Source organism: Rousettus aegyptiacus, unplaced genomic scaffold (assembly GCF_014176215.1).
Source record: "Rousettus aegyptiacus isolate mRouAeg1 unplaced genomic scaffold, mRouAeg1.p scaffold_m13_p_7, whole genome shotgun sequence".
Lineage (NCBI taxonomy): Eukaryota > Metazoa > Chordata > Mammalia > Chiroptera > Pteropodidae > Rousettus > Rousettus aegyptiacus.
Window position 1 is genome coordinate 77,626,577 of NW_023416310.1, and position 19,391 is coordinate 77,645,967.

The 19,391-nt window shown below is 47.1% G+C and overlaps 1 protein-coding gene across 13 annotated transcripts in view; it reads right to left on the bottom strand.

Moving 5' to 3' along the window:
- Window positions 1-19,391, bottom strand: part of TENM2 (teneurin transmembrane protein 2) — a 2,693,686-nt gene that overhangs the window by 11,729 nt on the left and 2,662,566 nt on the right. For all 13 annotated transcript variants that reach the window (XM_036224946.1, XM_036224945.1, XM_016151441.2 and 10 more), the window contains 3 exons: window positions 18,898-19,133; window positions 3,367-3,663; window positions 306-1,920 (listed from right to left, as the gene is read on the bottom strand). In XM_036224946.1, the coding sequence (XP_036080839.1) occupies window positions 306-1,920; window positions 3,367-3,663; window positions 18,898-19,133 (2,148 nt within the window). The remainder of the gene's footprint in view (window positions 1-305; window positions 1,921-3,366; window positions 3,664-18,897; window positions 19,134-19,391) is intronic.

The window sequence follows — 19,391 nt, forward strand, 5'->3', positions numbered from 1 at the left end:
CTCATAAGGCTGTTTTCCTCTGCTGGGGTAGGAACAGAGGAAAGCCCTTTTGTAAGGGAGAGCCCTTATAAAGGTTATTTCAACCGAATGGACTTGAAAATGGTGAGGGCGTCTTCAAACAGACGTGGTGACTGCTCTAGACTATGGTCGCTTGACTGTTCTGGATGCTGACTGCCCATAGTTTACAGCTCTCCAGGATTCTGACCTAGCGTGAGATGTAAGACCGTCTTTTGAAGTCCCCGCGGGTCTGCCGCACAACCACCCCACGAGGAGCCACTACCCAACCAAGGTGCCAAAGTCCTCACCTGTCACGTAGTTCTTCAGATCCAGCTCGTTGCTGAGAGGATTGTTGCTTTTGAACATGTATAGGTTAAAGGGGGCTGGTTCCTTGCCCACGTTCTTCCACATGGTGTAGTCCGGGGAGGTCCATCGTCCTGCCAGCACGTCATAGTCACGTTGAGTGAAGTGGACCAGCTTGGTCAGGGGATCGTAGAGTCCCCCGTGGAAGCCAATGACCATCTGGAAGTCGGGGTTGGAGTCATAGTAAATCTCCCCATAGGCCGTGTACTGCAACTGTTTGATCATGAGGCCGTTGATGCTGAATACAGCCAGGGGAGTCCCCGTGTTATCCGAGGCAACGTAGTACTCCTCCCCACTGCTGCTCTCCATGGCGAAGAGGTGGCCCTGGAGGTCGTAGTAGAGCGAGGTTATCTCTGAGTTGGAGTGATTGTAGACGTGGGTGACGCGAGTCGGGTTGTGGAGGTCGGAGTAGAAATACTGCAGATGGTGGCCCAGGTTGGTCTTGTAGGAAGCCCGCCGCCCCACACCGTCATAGCGGTACTGGACGCTCCACCCGCTGGCCTTGTTGTAGGCTCTCGTCAGGAGGCCCTTGGAGTTGTACTCGAAGATATCAGCCCCTCGCTGGCACAGGTAGCCATCGTCATCAATTTTGTACTGCACGTCCCCGAGCCTGGTTATTCGATCCCGGAGGTCATAGCGCAAGGGCATCAGGCGCACACTGTTGCCCGGGTTCAGCAAGTGAAGGTTCCCGTTGAGGTCGTAGCTGTAGCGCCAGGTCGGGCGGTCGTTGACGGCCACACTCTGGAGCTGCCCATCCCCGTCGTAGTCGTAGGTGTACTTAGTGGTGTTGGCGTAGGGCCCCAGTTTTAGCTCCCTCTTGATGACCCTCCCCATGCTGTCGTACTGCACCGTCATCCAGTACATGAGGGACCGGAACATCTCGTACTGGACTTCCTTGATCCGCCCGTGGGTGTCAAAGTGTTTGCTGAGGGTCATCACGGCCGTGGTGATGATCTGGTTGATGTCATAATAGATGACTCCAAACTTGCCAAAGTGCTCAACCTTGCCAGAAATCTCGTCATAGCGGTAGAGGTCAACGGGAAGGGGAGTTTCGCTTATGACAGGCTTGATGCTTGCAATCCGGAAGCTGTTGTCGTGATAGGTGTAGTCAAACCTGGCGTTGACCATGCCTTCCTCAGAAAACCTGTAGATCTGCTTGTCCACGAGGGGGCCGATCTTCCGGTACCTGATGGTACAGGAGAAGCCCCCACTTTGCAGGTTGACCATCTTCAAGACACCAGTGGTCTCATCATACCCGAAAGTGACAGCGGTACTGTCATAGACAATCTCTGATAACTTGGAGAGTTTCCCATATTTGTAGAATACCTGGCGCCCGGTGCCCAAAAAGGACGTCTTCAGGATGCGGCCATCGTCGCTGTAGTCGAAGATGACCGAAGCGTTGCTCTCGGGCGGGTTGTAAATGTTGCGGATGTAGCCGATGGAGGTGTGCGTGGACATGCTGTGCCGGGCGACGCTGGGCATGGTGACGGCGTGCAGACGGTCAGAGGAGTCGTACTCAAATATGTACTGACGCTGACTCTGAAGCAGGAGGACCATGGACTGCGGAAGCAAAGGGGAAGGGGATACATGAGTCGGCTCTTTGGAACTGATCACTTAGATTGACAGAATTTATTCCATTTCCCCAGATGTCAGCTCAAAAGACACACACACAAAAAAAAGATAGGGAAGTTTAGACCAGAGATTCCGAATAGATTGCTTTTATTGGGTATGCCAACTGTGACGATCGCGGTGGCCGGCTGGAGCAGTGCGTCCCAATTTGCACGTGAAATAGCCAGAGATGTTATTAAAAGGCAGATCTTATTCAGTAGTTCTGGGAGCAGGTGGGGCCCGAGAATCTGCTTTTGTAACAAGCTCCCAGGTGACAGTGATGTTGCCTGGACCATTCTTTGGGTAGCGACCACCTGGAGGACCGAGTTGAGACGCACTGTGTTTGCCTCCAGCCTCGGTAACAAGAATCCTGAAATTATTTGGAAATGACTGCCACTGACCCAGCAAGGGACGGGTATGACGCACATACTATGTTTTTGCCACCCCTGATTAAATCTAAAGAGAAAGTACATCCTCCAGTTAGAAGCTACTAACAAGGTTAAATAGCCCAGATCACTGATTCTTTAGGGGCGGGGGCGAGGGAGAATGCCCTCAAACTCGAGGCAACTGGGAGAGTCCTGCTCCCCTGGCCAATCGTCCCAGTATTTTACAGCGTAATGAGAACAGTATTCAGGAAGGACCAAAGGGACAGCAGGCCCTGTCTTGCAGAGGAGATGACAGCTCTGTCTGCAGTGAACACTATAATCAGGAGACGAGAAAGGAGGGAATGGAAATGGACCTGCATCCAGGTGAGTCCAGGTGAGAGGCCCAGGTTGAGCAAGCCTCTGGCTGATGACCAGATGACCAGCACAGCCATCAAAACTCTTGACCTGTGCCCTGAGGGTCGCTGCTCCAACTTGACCTTTTCTGACATGGAGACCCAAATCTGGTGCTTTCAGACACAGGGAATTGTGCAGAGAGGATCTGCTGGCTGCTTCGGCCACGGGCCAGGTGGGAGGGTGCTGCTCTGTGTGCTCGAGTTTTAGGCGAAGTTTCGTATGCGGATGGTTTAATTTTGGGCAAGGTGGAAATGAATCACTGCATTTCCAAATCGTAAGTAAGGACTAGCCAGTGGGATGATCCTGTCAGCTTCGACAGCACTTGTTAGTGTTATATGTTCAGAATTAAAATCAGACAATCTAGACTTTTTGCTATTACTGAGTGTCTAGCACTTTTTTTTTCTTTTGTTTGCTTTTAATGGTAGTAATACTGAGCTGTGTGTAACACTTTTCTTCAGATTTCCTCCCTCCCAGTGAGAGGAGAGTGTGAGGGGACCCTTTACAGAGTCGAAGTAAAGATGTTAAAATGTCTTATGGCAAAGTGTACCCACCCAACTTAAAAAGAGCAGCCCCAGTAAGCAGAAGCCCCCGGCCGAGCGCTGGCGGCAGGCTCACTCACCTTGTCCAGGTAGGAGTAGCTCCACACCTTGCCATCGGCGAACATGCGCGACACGATCCGGCCTTGCTTGTCGATGTCCGTCCTCTCGCTCATGGCCCCGCGCTGCAGGCCAGCCAGGCGCCCGTTGAAGAAGTAGGAGACATTGACGGCTGCCAAGCCACTGCTGGGGAGCCAGAGGAAGGGGCGGCCCACCTGGTCATAAATGATCCTCAGCGTGAACTTCCGGTGGTCGTCGTAGATCTTTTCCGTCCGAATGTTCCGGTCGTAGTCAATGGACAGGAGATTCCGTCCATGGACCTAAGAGAAACACGGCGGGCCTGGTTTGAAAGACGTCACTGGGAATGTTAGCTCGGGCTTCTAAGGGGACAAGGCTGGTGTGGCCGGGGCGTCGTGTGCGTGGGAGAAAGAACGAACCCTGATGTCATTTAGAGTAGTGCTTTCTAAACATCTTCACGTCATGGTGCACATAGAAAGTAATATTTGCAGGGTGCCCTAGAACCCAGCGCGAGGCTGCTTATGGTCAGAGACGACTGCCCTGGGCGTGGCTGCAGTGAGCGGTATGCACGCCGTGCCCTGCACCATCGCTAGGCGTGCCGTCACGTGGTAGACAGTGTGCGTGGCGAAAACGGCAGGGCATAAATTACGGAGCTACACACAATACCCCTGGACCGTGAGGTTCCGACTGCCCGGCCCGGCCCGGCCACCCTGGGGGCAAGAGAATTTGTATTCTGGCATATCTCCTTTTATTGTGCTTTGCTTTATGGTGGTTTTTTTTTTTTTTTTACAAATTTAAGGCAAGGCCCTCTGCCAGCAAAAAGATTACGGCGCGCTTTACTGTGAGATTCGCTTCAGTGCAGTGGCCTAGAACCCAACTCATCTCCGAGGTTTGCCTCTACTTGTACACTTACAGCCCTTTTGGGGCATATCAGCAGCCGAGTCACTAAGGATCTTTAAGAGCAGGTGCCAAGATTTCTTCTGAAGCCTTAAGTAAAGGAGGGTGGGGAGAAGATCTTAGAAACTCCATATTTTACAAAGATCTGGGAATCTGAAGGCTCGTTCCAATGTGAACTCCTTTACTCCTATCTAGAGAAAAATCTTGTCTGTCTAGAATGCGAGCCAGGCATCATTGGGGAGACCTTACCAGGGCTGGGAAATTGCAACAAAGTGAAGGACTGATTTACTTAGATTTGAAAGGAGTGGTGGAATACATCCAGACATGGTTTAATATTTATTTAGAAGCTGATCTGATCTGACAGAGAAGAAACCTGTCCCAGAAGGCAGAGCTGGGAGACTAGACTCTGGTTAGGGATAAAGGAGAGGACTCTTGAGATTCACCTAACCCTGAGTGAATGGCTGGAAGTGAATAAAATGAAGCCGACTCAGCTCAGGCTCTTTCAGCATAATTGACTGCAAATCCAGACGTCCCTACGGTAACCGCTGAAGGCAACAGATGTAAACAGGCAGAAGGAAAAGACGTGAGAGATGTCTGCTACCTTCTCACTTTACCCTAATAATTGAATAGCACTTATGGTAATGACCATGGTGATGGTGCTGAGGGCTAGTATATCCAGGCATTCCGTTAGGCAAACTGCATCTGCTGTCTGAGTTGATGCTCACAAAGACCACTTGACAAGTGAGGAAACTGCGCCTGACACAGAGAGGTTACACACTTGCTCAAGGTCACACAGCAGTGAAGTGGTAGGGTTAGTTTGGAATCTAGGCCTAAAGACTTCAACCAGTTAACCGCTCAGATATCTAACCAGCTTTACTGCCTCCTCTGTTATATATGCATCAAGTGCCCTATGTGTCAAAAGGCACAGAGACTATAAAGCATTGCCACAGCCGTTGAGGGCCCCATGCTGCAGCTTTATGGGGAGTCAAGGGGTAACTCTAATACCACAGACACCTGCATCCTGGGGAGCAGCACAGTGCCCAGGTAAAGAACTACCCTGCAAAGCTTCCTTTGGAGACATGGGTGGATAAAATAAGTAGTCTTCTGGGAACCTTGAAGGAAGCTGACTCAGCTTAATAGTAGGTACCATTTTGTTCTTCCTACTTTCCTCCTTTTCATAGCTAGAGTGTGGATGTGATTCCTGGAGCTCCAGCATTCACCTTGTGAATATGGGGTGACTGAGGATGGCGACCTCAGGGATGACGGCTCACCCAGAGAGGAAGACTCTAGGTCCATGTTGACCTAGGTGTCTTCAGCGGTCATCCACACCTGCCATGAAGTGCTTAGCGCTAGACTCCTTTTAGGTCATAAGGATAATAAGCCTATAGCCTACATCCTGTTTTGGCTCTTGTTTTTTCCAATCTTTGTTATTAGCAGTTGAAACTAACCTAAACTGGTACAAGCCCCCGATGCTTTGACAGGTACTGCACTAGGTACTTTTACATACCTGACCCCAGTTTAATTGTCACGACATAGGTATAAATTATTTTATGTGTGGGCATTTTTGCTCAGAGGGGTCACATAACTAGACAAGTGAAGGGGCTGGATTTCAACCCAGGACTACTTGATTCCCCATGGAGTCATCCCAGAGAGAAGAAGGTAGAACATTTGAGATAGAACATTTAGAAAACAGAATGCATCAAAGCAAGGTGGCGAGTTCTTGGATTATGAAGAAACTCAGCTTCAAGTGGGGAGGTTTATATCAAAGATGCAACAATTGGAAAGAACAGTCAAGGAGGCAGAAAGTGAGCATTTTTTTTAACGGGTCCAAAAGTTAAGGCTGTCCTGGGACCTTGACCTCAAATTTTTCACCACATCCAGAGAGAAACACAGGCTGGGCGGGGTGGGGGGGGGAGGGGCGGGGCAGAAAGATCACTTCCTCTGGAGACACAAATTTAACCACATGGAGTTGCTTCGTTTGGGACAACTGCAAGATTCTTAAACCCATGTGTTCAAGAATTTCAGTTCAAGGCCTCACCAGTGCTTTGTTGGGCAGAATGAATAGTGTGGCAACTAGGAGGAAGAATTTTCAGTGTTCCTCCAGCCAACTGCTGGTGACTCCCCCAATACCTGCGTATTTTCCATCTCCTTCTAGCCTCCTTCTCCTTCCTCTTCCCTCCTCCACCCCGCCTTTTGCTTCTCTTTGATAATATACAGCCCCGAGCGCATTTATTATTCATTGAACATTAGAAGCTAACGTCAGGCTTGGTGCCTGCGCTGGAATGCAAGGACAAACACCACCGACGAAGCAACTTAAGATGGGCTTTTAGCACGTTCTCAGCACCGCCCTTGTGTTACCTCATTTAATCCTCAGGACAACACTCTCAGCCAGCACTATTACTACCATCATTTCACACACAAGGCACAGATAGGTTTACGCGCCCTGCTCAAGCTCGTACAGTAGTAAGTTGTGGAGCCAGGGAGCCAGCCCAGAGTCCACTGTCTCTGCCTCTCTCAGTACCGCCTCTCCAACCAGCAGCTGTCGATCAGGCACGCGATTCCACACCACCCGGCTGCTCCCTCAGAACACTGCTGCTGGACTGACTCCACAGGGCTGTGTCAGCACCCCGGGGAGCAGAGGCTGGGAGGCTCCGGTGCACACTTGGTTAAAACACACGCAGTGTGATGTAAGACCCTATCTTCAGTTACCCGGGAGAGGCCAACAGGCGAATCATATGTATAACCATAACATAATCGGGTATGTGTATGTGTGTATTGTCTGTCTATCGACCTACCTACCTATCTATCCATCTATCCATCCATCCATCCATTCACCCACCCACCTATCATCTATGTATCTATCTAATCTAATCTATGAGAATATATACTATAACAATCATGAAAAGTACCAACATGTAAATCATGTATATTAATTAGTGTGACTATCATTGTAACAACTATATCAGTATATAAGGGTGCTAAGATTACAGAAAGAACTGAATAGTGGGCAAGCACAGAAGAGGGGTCCCCAACCTCCGACCGCCAACATTTGAGTTTCCTGCTACTACTCAGAGCTGACGAGGCCTCTGACCCCTGGCCTGGGTGCACCAACCATAAAGTAATAGACATTAACCATTAGCCATTGATAATTTAAGATGGGATTTTATTCCCAAATAAGTTTAAGGTGGACAACTTACACACATCATAAAATAATTTGACTTACACACATCATAAAATAATTCCTGCGATAAGTTTAGTTAACATCTACCATCTCACGTAGATGAGAATAAAGAAACGCACAGAATTTTTCTCCTTGTAGTGAGGACTCCGGGACTTACTCTCCTGACACCTCTCTCAGACATCACACAGCGGCGTTAGCTATGGTCACCGTGCTGCACCTCGCATCTCTAGCACTGAATTGTCTTATGACCGGAAAAGGAAGTCTGTACCTTTTGATCACCTTCTTTCAATGCCCCCTTCCTCTGTCTCCCCGCCCCCCTTGCCACCAGTAACCACAAATAATCTGGTCTCACCTCTTTTTCTATGAGTCAAGGTTTCTTAAGGTTCCACATATCAGTGAGATAATGCAGTATTTGTCTTTCATTGACTTACTTTACTTAGCATAGTACCCTTCAGGTTCACTCATGGTTTCGCAAGTGGCAGGATTTCCTCATTTAATATGGCTGAAAAATATTACATCACACACACACACACACACCCCATAAGTTCTTTATCCATTCATCTGCTGATGGACACTTAGGTGGTTTCCACGCCTTGGCTATGGTAAATAACTGCTGTGAACATGGGAATGCAGTTATTTATTTGACATAGTGTTTTCATTTCCTTTGACTATATTCCCAGAAGTGGAATTGCTGGATTACATACTTCTATTTCTAATTTTTTGAGGATCTTCCATACTGTTTTCCATAGTCTGAACTAATTTACGATCCCACCAACAGTGCCCAAGAGTTCCCTTTTCTTCATATCCTCACCAGCATTCATCTCTTCATCTTTTTGATGATGGCCATTTGGACAGGCATGACACGGTATCCCATTGTGGTTTTGATTTGAATTACGCTAATGATTAGTGATGTTGAGCATCTTTTCATGTACCTATTGGCCATTTGTATATTTTCTTTGGAAAATGTCTACTCAAGTCCTTTGTCAAACTGGATTATTTGTTGCTCCATTCCGACCAGTCAGGGCGCTTGGGGAACCACACTTAGTAGGGGGTGGGGCTACGACTCAGCTCCCTTGCCTGGGTAGCGTGGGAGGGCCCACTTTAGGAACCTCCTAAATTTTCCAAACAGGCTTTCTGTTCCAGAGAGCCAGGGAGCTAAAGCCAGCAGATGGTGGGGCTGTGAATTAACTCGCCCTGTCTGGACCTAGCAGGGGAACCCTCCACGCTCTGTACCGGCTTCGTTCTTCCAGTCCGCCTCTCAGCTTGAATGTCGCTGGACTGTGCAGCGTCCACGTCTTCTTGCCGGCCCTTCCAGTCGGATAGGGCTGGGCGCAACACTCAGCAGCTTGTGGGGCTACGACTCAGCTCTCTTGCCTGGGGAGGGCAGACCAGCGCCCCGCTGACTTCGACCGTCAGACTGCGCCACCTACTTGGTTGTGCAGACGAGCAAAGCCACTGGTGGAAAACTGGTCTGCTGAGATCTGAGTGCTGATTGTTGGCAGCCCCTCCTCCATTCTTTGTCACAGTCCCCTGCGATCTCTGTCGGCTGAGACCAGAGTAGGGGCTCTCATGAAGAGATTCACAATGCTGGGTGAGCCAGATGGGCCCTCTGGGCTCTCTTTTCCCGCTGGAGGAATCGTGGGCTCAGGGGAGACCTCTCAGCATGGTGCTATGTCAGCCCAGGGGAGGGCGATGCGGTCAGCGGACGGCTGCTTCTATTTCTGATGCCATCGGTCTTGGCCTCTGTGGCACAGGGGGTGCTTCAGCCTAGCCCTGTGTTCCAGGACTCCCTCAGCAGCGTCCTGTCCACGAGTAGCTGTTAGTCGTTCTTCTCATAAGGGGAGCAAAGTCAGGACGGACCCTGTCGCCATCTTGGTGATGTCACTCCAAGTTAAATTTGATGTGTACAATTTCTTTACAAATGCCCAATGCTTCTAATAATTAAATATGATAAATTCACTGGAAGCTGAGCCAAGGAGTTCAGGTCAGTTGTGTAATTTGATTAGAATCAAATATCTTTAATTATGAGGGTGCCATTTGTGAAGAGGCGGTACCTCAGCTGTGGGGCGTGAGATGTTGGAGGGTTTGACAGGCACGTTCAACCCTTCACGGGCACCTGCCCCCCCAGTTCAGATTGTGCGGGAGCTTTAATTTAGCCACACTGTTCTCTTATTCCAAATTAAATTACCCATCTAACAATATTTAAATTAACCTTGAGGCTTCCTGGAGAACATAAAAGTTATTTTGAATTATTTTCACTGCCAGGATCAGCACAATTCCCTTCCCAGCTGGCTCGGTAGGTATTCAGCAATAGAGAAACCAATTTTTAAATTAATACAATTTTGTGTTTGTAAGGAAGCCATTATTTTTAATTATCGGGCATTTTCCTCAGCCTGGCTTCCCCAGTTAATAAAACTCAGCTATTTAGCAGAGTTTTTATTTTTGCAGAGGGCACATGCTGGGAAGTCCGTTCCCCTGCAGAACCTCCCCCTAGAATGTTTTGATCTCAGGGAGCGCGGGCCTGTCACAAGGAGGCCCATAAAAACCCCGAGAAGAGGAAATGCTGTCATCAAAATAGCCCTGCTGGGCCTATAACCGGCTCCTCTACTCTAACTTAGCTCGAGGGGCCATGATGTGAGCTGGTGATGTGAGAAACAGGAAGGAGGAAATTAACATGGGGCTGGATCCCTTTCAGGAAATAGCATTTGTAGCACAGCAGGAGAGATTTCAGCTAGACTTAGAGAAGAACTGTCTGCCTATCCTGTTCGGAGTATGGGAAACCCTAAAAAAATTAGTGAGTAAGGGAATGAGATTCTCCAAGTCTGATGACATCTAAAAAGCAGAATTCCTGCCTTGGAGAGTTTAGTTATTTGCCCGGCCTAGGTGACATCTTTATTTCCTCTCTGGGTCAGTCCTCTGGGATTTAAAAAACAGCTTCTCCCCACCTCCCACACGGGACTCAATGCTACATGGGGATCGGGGCTCGTGCTGGCAAAACAACTTGCTATCAATTTAATATTAGCTTAAATAATGAATAATTAGAAGGGTAAGCCTCTGTAAACACATTAAATAATGTATTCCCCAAGCAAACATTATTTTTGGATGACTTGCTATTTTGGATGGCGGTGAGGCAGAAAGGTGAGAAGGCCTGGATCTGAGCTGCAGCTTTTCCTCATCTGGAGTGCCCTGTGAGCTGCTGGTGGGAAGAAACTTTATCTCGTTTTTCTTAATGTCCCTATTCTTTTAGGCAGTGTTTGGTCTCAACAAACGTCTGTAAATAAAAGGGGTTGAGTTAGACCGAGTATAAAAATCCTAGCATCTCTGGTGATCTGAGGTTCCACCACGGAAAACAGAGAACGGAAACTGTGGCGGGGACATCTGTAATCTCCACACACCTGACGGCCTCACGCCAAAGAGCAGTCAGACTCGTTCCGGGGGGTCCCCCAGGACCTGGGACTAATGGAGGTCGAAGGGAGTGGATTTTCACGTCCAGTTAAAACCCCATTCATTCGTTCATTCATTCAATATTTACTGAGCACCTCCAGTTTGCTTGTTACTGTGACCAGTACTTTAGATAAGCAAGACAGTGACAGCCCCTGCCCTTACAGAGTTTACAACTCAAGGAGGATAAAGACACGTGAACCAACCGTGCCAAACAGTTGTGTGGCAACGAGAGTAAACGCAGGGAAGAAACAATGGAAAAGATCCACTTGTCCATCACACCCTCCAAACAGCGAGTCATCCGAGAACACCCTTTGCTTGGGAACGCACCGCCTAACGCGTTTGCAGAAGTTTGCCCTTCTAATGATGTATTATATACGCTAATTTCAATGTATTACAAGTTGTTCTGTCTATACGAGCATCGCTAACAATTCAGCCTTTTCTGTTTTGCTCACCAAGATACACTCAGTGCCTACTACAGTGCAAAGAACATAATGGGTATATGACAACCAAAATATTAGTTGGTGCAGAAGGAATGCCCTGTGGCAGGAAGAAGCTGATACAATCCAGGCTTTCATAACACCGCGCGTGTTCACAGACCCACCTGAGTGGGCTCCATGCAGAACTGGGTTCATGTGTGTATGTGTTTACATGCACACATGCACGTCCGCCTCACACCTCGCTCCTCTGTCACTGTCATTTGCCACAGAAGTAAAAGTAACACAAGCTAACATGTACTTTCAATGTCATATTAATTATATGGAAACCAAAACAAAATTACTAATTCCCACATCCTCTTGGAATACTAATAACGCTAATACCAATATCACGATGGAAGATTATCTTGGAGGCAATTTTTCTTTTGTTCTGCCACCTACACATGTAGCTGTTTCTCGCTTTTGCGATCTTTATGTAAATCGTAATCGGGAGGAAACATCCTAGAGGGTGGTTATACGCCGTCCTTGTCAGAGGGAACCATGCACTAAATCCGTTTTAGGAAAGAGCATAAGTTTTAAATCTTAATAGAAGGGGTGAGTTTCAGTTCTGTCTTCTGAAAGTCCAGAAACACGGCTTTCTGAGGGGAGGGGAGGAGGCACGAATGCATTTACAGATCATATCCTCAGGGCCAGCATTTTGCCTTATGATCAGGTTTTGGAGGATGTAAAATATAACCGGTGTGTGTGTGTCTGTGAGAGTGTGTATGTGTGTGTGTGTGTGTGCGCATGCGCGTGTGATTTAACCTACGATCTCTTCCTTCTTTGGGTACATCACCCCCTTTCTCGAAGGTTTCCCGTCTCGGCATTTTTACTGAGATGCCCATCACAAGATCCATGGGTCTACAAGTGACCCAGGCCTGGCCAATCATAGATCTCAATTTCCCTGACTAATGATTGGCCCAGGGATGTGAACTCCATGTGTGCCAGGCCAATCGCAGTTCCTGTGGGGGAAGATCCTTTCTTCTTTCCTCTGGGTTCACTAAACTGAGCTGATGTCAGCCTAGAGCCAATTCTGACCACGTCTGCCTGACCCTCCCAGTGTCACCGGTCCACTGTAGGAGAAAATTAGGCCACCCGCCAAGTGAATGCTGCTGGGAGATGGAGGGGGGCTGTAAGAGGGAAAAAGACACACACACACACGCACACGCACACGCACACACACACGCACATGCACACATGCACACCTGTCAGCCTGATGACCATTCGGGCTTGGAGTCACTTGAAGCCAGTCCCTCTCTTGTGGGAGCCCTTAGGCGAGATGACCTGGGCCCTTTTTCATTATGCTAGTTCAAGTGCATTTCCTGTCCCTGGCGGTGGCAACGATTCCTGACAGCTAAGGGGCACTGTGTGTGTGAACTCATGCCTGCTTTTAGTGGAGGTGAGGGGCAGAGCAGGATTTATGCACTAAGCACCTCCCCGGGAGGAGCCTTAAGGGGGCATGGGTACCCTATCTTCCTTTGTTACCTGTTGTCTGAGTGTCTACCACAGAGCACGTGTCACTAGGAATATGGAGGTAAAATGGTCTCCTTGCTCATGGCACTCACAGATGCCTGGATGAGACTGTTTCATGTTGAAAAACCAGAGAGAACAGAGCAAGGAGTGGTGTGCGGTGAGGGGAGGAGGGAGAGAGGACTCTGTTAGATGACATTCCTTGAGAAGTCCTTGGGAGGATAATGAAAATCTTCTCTACACTAAATTTGGGCTGGGGAGAAGAGACGGACACTAAATTTTGCCAGAGCATCATAAAGTTTTTGGTAGAAGGAAGTGGTAATGGCCATCTATCTGCCACCTTCCATGCCACCAGCCTATAAGGAAGAGCTGCTGACTCGTTCCTCAGCTAAGATGTTCCTGACTGGGCTGCTGTTAGAAGGGGTCCCTTGGTGAGTTAGAATTTTGCTAGGCACTGCTCTATCTTGATAGCTCCTCTGGATTGTCTGGTCTCTTCTGAACTCCAGAGATGCCCAGAGCCTTGGGCCCTCACACCTCTCAACTGGCCAGACTCCCAGCAGCCTGCCAGTCTCTGAGAAAGGTCAGGCTACTTCCTTCGACGCCTGACACCGTTACTTGCTGCTTCCCAGATTCTCTACAAATTCCCTGCTATCCATGGGGGAGCAACAGTTAGGTGGTGCTGGTTAAATGGCTGCACTTTAAAGCTGCACTGAATTTCCTCCCCTTTCCAAGAGGCAGCGCCAGGGCTGCCAGAATCTCACATCTCTGTTTTGGACTTCGGTCCCCGGCCTCTCTCCTTCACAGCCCCCCAAAGCCTGGATGTCACGCAGCTTCCCAGTCTGTATGATCATGGAGAGGGACCCTCAAAAGGTGAGCCTGATACAGCAACCCTGCCAGCTGCCAGAGCCTGTTAATTGAACGTGCTTAATCTCTCTCAGATCTCTCTTCCCTTCCTTCTCTCTCTACTGCCAGGGACTCTGTTTCTTGCTTGGACGACTGCAACAGCCTAGGTGCTGCCCCTCTCCTCCTAATCGTGTCTCCTTCTTATCTATCTTCTTCCACATCTGAGGAAGCCTGAGAGGGCTTTCTTTTTTCTTTTTTTAACCATGAATGCTGAGGTGGCAGTGCAGTGATGAAGGATATGCTTCCATCATAACCTTGGTCGTGCTTGCTGAGGGTCTGGTGTCTCCCTGGTTAAGCAATATGTAAGTCCCACGTCTGCAGGCAGGATCCCTCTCCTAGCGTCTGACACCTGACCCTGCTATGTCTTTATGTGCTCTTCCGGGATGTGAAGGGCAATGTCAGGCTCACCCCATGTGCTGCTTCAGTCTCTATGAGTTTCCTTCATAAACGTCACAGAGGTCAGTTTGTGTGAGCCCTGGCAATGTGCCTTTGTTTGAGCAAAGCTGCATTTTGCTGGCATATAAAAATCTAATTTTTGTTTATGTATAGTCACATTGCTGAACTTCTTTATTGCTTCTAAAATATTTTCAGGTGATTTTCTTGTTTTCCAGGTAACGGATTCTCCAAATGATGATAGTTTTGCTTTCTTGCTTTTTACTGTCCTGTTCATTAACAAAGTGTACTTATTTATTTATATAGCTCATTCTCTTATATCTAAGGGTCTGTTTCTGTTTTGTTTATATTTTTGTGTTTTTAGACTCCACATGTGAGATTATATGGTATTTGTTGGTATTTGTTTTTCTCTGTCTGGTGTAATTCGCATAGGTCCATCCAGATTATTGCAAATGGCTAGATTTCATTCTTCTTTTTATTGCCGAATAATATTTCATTGTATATATGTATATATACATCTTTATCCATTCATCTGCTGATGGGTATCTGGGTTGCTTCCACATCTTGGCTATTACTAGCAATGTTGCAATGAACATATGGGTACCTATACTTTTCAAATTAGTGTTTTTGTTTTCTTTGGATATACACCCAAAGTAGAATTGCTGGGTCGTATGGTAGTTCTATCTTTAGTTTTTTGAGGGTTCTCCCTACCGTTTTCCATAGTGATTGCACTAATTTACAGGGCAAACAACAGTGCACGAAGGCTCCCTTTTCTCCGCATTCTCGCCAACACTTGTTTGCTGATTTACTGATGACACCCATTCTGACAGGTGTGAGGTGATATCTCATTGTGGTTTTAATTTGCTCTTCTCTGATGATTAGTGATGTTGAGTATCTTTTCATATGATGGCCATCTGTTTGTCCACTTGGGAGAAATGCCTATTTAGTTCCTCTGCCCATTTTTTAATAGGATTGTTAATTTTTTCGTGGTGTTAAGTTGTATGAATTCTTTATATATTTTGGATATTAACCCTTTATCAGCTGTATCATTTGCAAAACCGTTTCAGTTTGATGTGTTCCCATTTGTTATTTTTTTCTTTTGTTTCTCTTGCTTGAGGAGGTATATCCAAAAGATACTGTTAAGAGTGATGTCAAAGAGTTTACTGCCCAGTTTTGCATCCAGGAGTTTTATGGTTTCAGACCTAACATTTAAGTCTTTAATCCATTTTGAGCTTATTTTTGTATATGGTATAAGAAAGTGGTCCAATTTAATATTTTTGCATGTATCTGTCCAGTTTTGCCATCACCACTTATTGAAGAGACTGTCTTTACCCCATTGAATACGCCTGCCTCCTTTGTCATAGATTAACTGACCGTATAAGTGAGGATTTATTTCTGGGCTCGGAGAGATCTTCCTAACATTACATATCTCAACACATCTCTCTGCTAATTAAACCCTGGAACGGCTCCCCACTGTCCTCAGGAAAAATGCCAGCTTAGCAAAACAGTCCTTTCCACGTGTGGCCCTGGCCAACTCGCCCTCTTTCTGCACCCGTGTAAACACGTTCCCCTTCTCTCCGGCCAAATTGAGTTAACGTTTTCTGCAATACCATTCCCTTTTTGATCTCTTTGCTGTTTCACAGGGAAAACCCTCCGTCTGACCTCCTGGTCCCCATCTCTTTGCCTGGCTGATTCCTACGGCTCTTCGAAACCTATCCTGACTCTTCTGCGACGCCTTCCCTGACCTCTCAGAGCCCCATGGACCATAATGGGGTGGCTGAGCCCCTCCTATGCGTTCACCAGCTCTCCTTTCATTTTCTCCGTAGGCATTCAGAGAGACAACATCTCTTCAGCTTCCTTGCAGTTAAGTTGAAGTCGCCCTGCTGCATTCTCTTCAGGGTGGGTGGAAGTGCAGCATGCCACATCCAGCCCCGCTCATGAAGCCTCCTGCAATCATCTAAGCCCTCTCCATTTTCCAATGCAACCTTAGCGGTCACGTGCTTAAAATGGCAGGATCGCAAGGTGGAGCAAACACAGCAAGTCATCATTAAGGAGAGCTGCTTGCCTTACCTGGACCGTGTGTTAAGCCCCTGGGATTTCAGGTCTTGTTACCTGGCCACACAGCCTGTCCTCTCCTGAGTAACACAGGGAAGTATCACTTTCCCTGTCACATTAGCCTCCATGATAGCTTACATCACGCCACTCACACTGTCTTCCCCACTGGGCTGTAAGCTCCTTGATGGCAAAGATTTAGTTTTCTTTATATATAGTCTACTCGCCCCATAGTGTTTGCCATATAATTGGCACATGGTAAACATCTTTTTTTCCTTTAGAATTTGAAATATTGGCTTAATCTGCAGCCAAAATACTTTAAGAAGAGACTTACATCAAAGAGAAAATAAAACTAGACATACATAGGAAAACAATTTTAGTCATAAAATGTAATCTTCTTCTAAGAGCCCGTTCTAGTAAACATCTTTTGAATGAATGAAAAATTTCAGGGCCCCACGTGACAATGCAGTCAAAGTGGAGTGAAAAGAAACGTCAGAACTGAAGGTAAGGAGAGAAGAGCCCGTATGCTCATGGCCGAGACAGCCTGCGTGTCTTGCGGGGCCCGCAGCTACCTTTGGCTCAGTGGCTGTGAAGTTCCCTGCAACAGGCTCCTGAAGCATCTGGGGAAACAGACACTCCCCACTCCACGCCACACCCCACCTTTCCTTTGCACCTTCTTCCAACTGCTCCCTTGCGATTTCCGGAAGTGGCTTTTATTTCATTCACTAAACAATTTATGAATCGAATTAAAATAAATGAGATGCAAATAAATTCCAGACTTTCTCCCTCATTTTCAAATTACATTTTCAGTCCACTCAACCTGTTATAATCTCATAGTGATTTTCATTTAAGAGAGCTAAATGGATATGTGATTATTGTTACAGGAACTAACACTAGACAATTAAGTGTTGAGGTGTTGATAGATAAAGCTGTGTTTTGATTTGCATAAACATGATGCTAGCAAATCTAACCCTGGCAGAAATTCAGTTATAAGACTTGCGTGCCTAACTTCTGCTAATTACCACAAGTCCTATTATTAAGATTCTTAATATTCAGAGTTGGGATTACAGCCATTTTATTTTAGGGCTACATTTATCTTTATTTGGAAAACTTAGTCAAAATGCATAACTGATTTATCAGAGAAAAGGCACGATTACTACTTCTAATCAACTTCTACAGTGCAGAGTATCAAAAATCAATTATATAGCCCGGAAATCCAGTCATTAAGGATTTAGCTACTAATCTCATTTCATTTTTGTCTGTAGGAAGATTCTGCAGCTTGCAACTTTGCAGATGCTGGCAGAGGAAGAAAACCATGAGAGCTAGCTGATAACCAGACGTGGAGAATTAAACTTCGAGTAGACAAAGGTGGAATCCTAATCCGGGGTAGCCTGGCTCTGCAGGGAGATCACCTGGGTTGGCTACATTTCAGTCCAACGACCCAGCAAAAGCTATGCCCCAGCTTTGGTTGATGGTAAACCTTCTGACTCTCAGGGATTCCAACGTGTCTGTTCACACCGCCGTGTTCCACTTTTTACTGTCTTCCTAATACTTACCTCAATCTGCAGTTATTTCAGTTACTTATTGGTGTAGTTATTTTCTGCACTGTTTCCCTTACCCCTGAATGTAAGCTGCAGGATGGTAGGGATTTTGCCTGGTGTGCCATGGATCTTAAGTGCATAGCACAGTGCCGGCTCATAGTAGGTGTTCAATAAACATGGGCTGACTTTGATGAAGTCTGGAATCCCTAGGATTGACCCCTGGTGGTAAGAAGCAGTCCCTGTGAGTGCCAGACAAGTGACCAGAGCAGGACCCAGATTATCTGGATGCCCAGGGACCTGAACAGGAAGCTGTGTGGCCTGGTGGTTAAGAATACTAGCAGGTGAACCACACGGAGAGATGGAACTGGGGGTGCCCTGGCTTTGCTGTTTTCCAGCCATTGCGCCCCTGGACAGGCTATTTAGCTTCCCAGAGCCAGTGTTTCCTCACCTGAAAATGGAGATATTAGTAAATATCGCCATGGGGCTGCCGAAAATAATATAACACAAGCAAAGCCTTTAACATAGTGCTTGTATCGTAAAAGTCCTCAATAACTGTTATGTATTAATTTTTAAAAATACTTTAATTTTTAAGAGATGTAACTTGTGGGTAAGTTGCCCAGTCTGGGGAAGCTGGGGCTGGTTAAAGCTTCCCACTGCGGTTTGCTCGTTGTATCTCTCGGGAGGGCCTCCCTGATCCCCTCGGGCTGGGTACCATCTCCTCCTCTGTGTCCCACCAGGCCCGGGATGTTCCTCTGTCTTTTCACTTAACCCATCGGATTCTCCTGCAACTATGCGCTCCACTGACTCTCAACTCTTTGAGTATAAAGAACACATGGAAAAACTTTTGTTCCTTCAGTATTTAGCAAATAACCCAGCATGCAATAGGCACTGTCACCAACTCATCTGAATTAGCCAAACAGTGAAAGTTGAGGGAGAAGACGGCAAGCCTGACAAGGAGACCAAAGCTATCTCTAGCTACAGCATAAGGGAAACCCCCACCTTTTCAGTCCTAGGAAATGGAGAATGTTTTCCCCAAGGTGTCAGCCCCAAAGGGATAGGGCTTCTACCTTCTGAGGGAGAAAGGAATAATGGAGGCTCGGAAACTGGGACATGTCCTCGGTCCCTGAGGAATGGGTAGATCTCCTACCACTTCGTGGTAACAAGTTGGTTGAAACCACTTACCCTGAGCTTCCTGCCAAAGATGGTGACTTTGCCTTTAATCTGTTCCTTCCTTAGACGCCACTCAATGGAGTTTAGGCCATTCTCCATGGGCAGTGAGATGTTGCAGCGCCCAATAGTGGGTGTGATGGTGCCCGCTAGGACATGGGGCTCACTGTGGAAGCTGACACTCATCCCATTGGCATACATCACCCTCAGGGTACCGTTATTACAGAGCTGGTAGCTGTTCCGCACTTGATCTAGAGAAATGTAAGTGGGGATAGGGAAATAAATTATCCATTCAGTCATAGAGAACAGAACCCCTATTTTTATAGGTTTCCATGGTAGTTTGCAGCTGTCAGTCTAAGGCTGCCTTCAATTAACACACACACACACACACACACACACACACACACGATTTTAAGGTGAGTAGCAGAGATGCTACTAATCCGTGGAAAGAAAAACATTATTAATATGTGGCACTCCAGAAATAATTATGCTGTGATATTTTTCTTTTA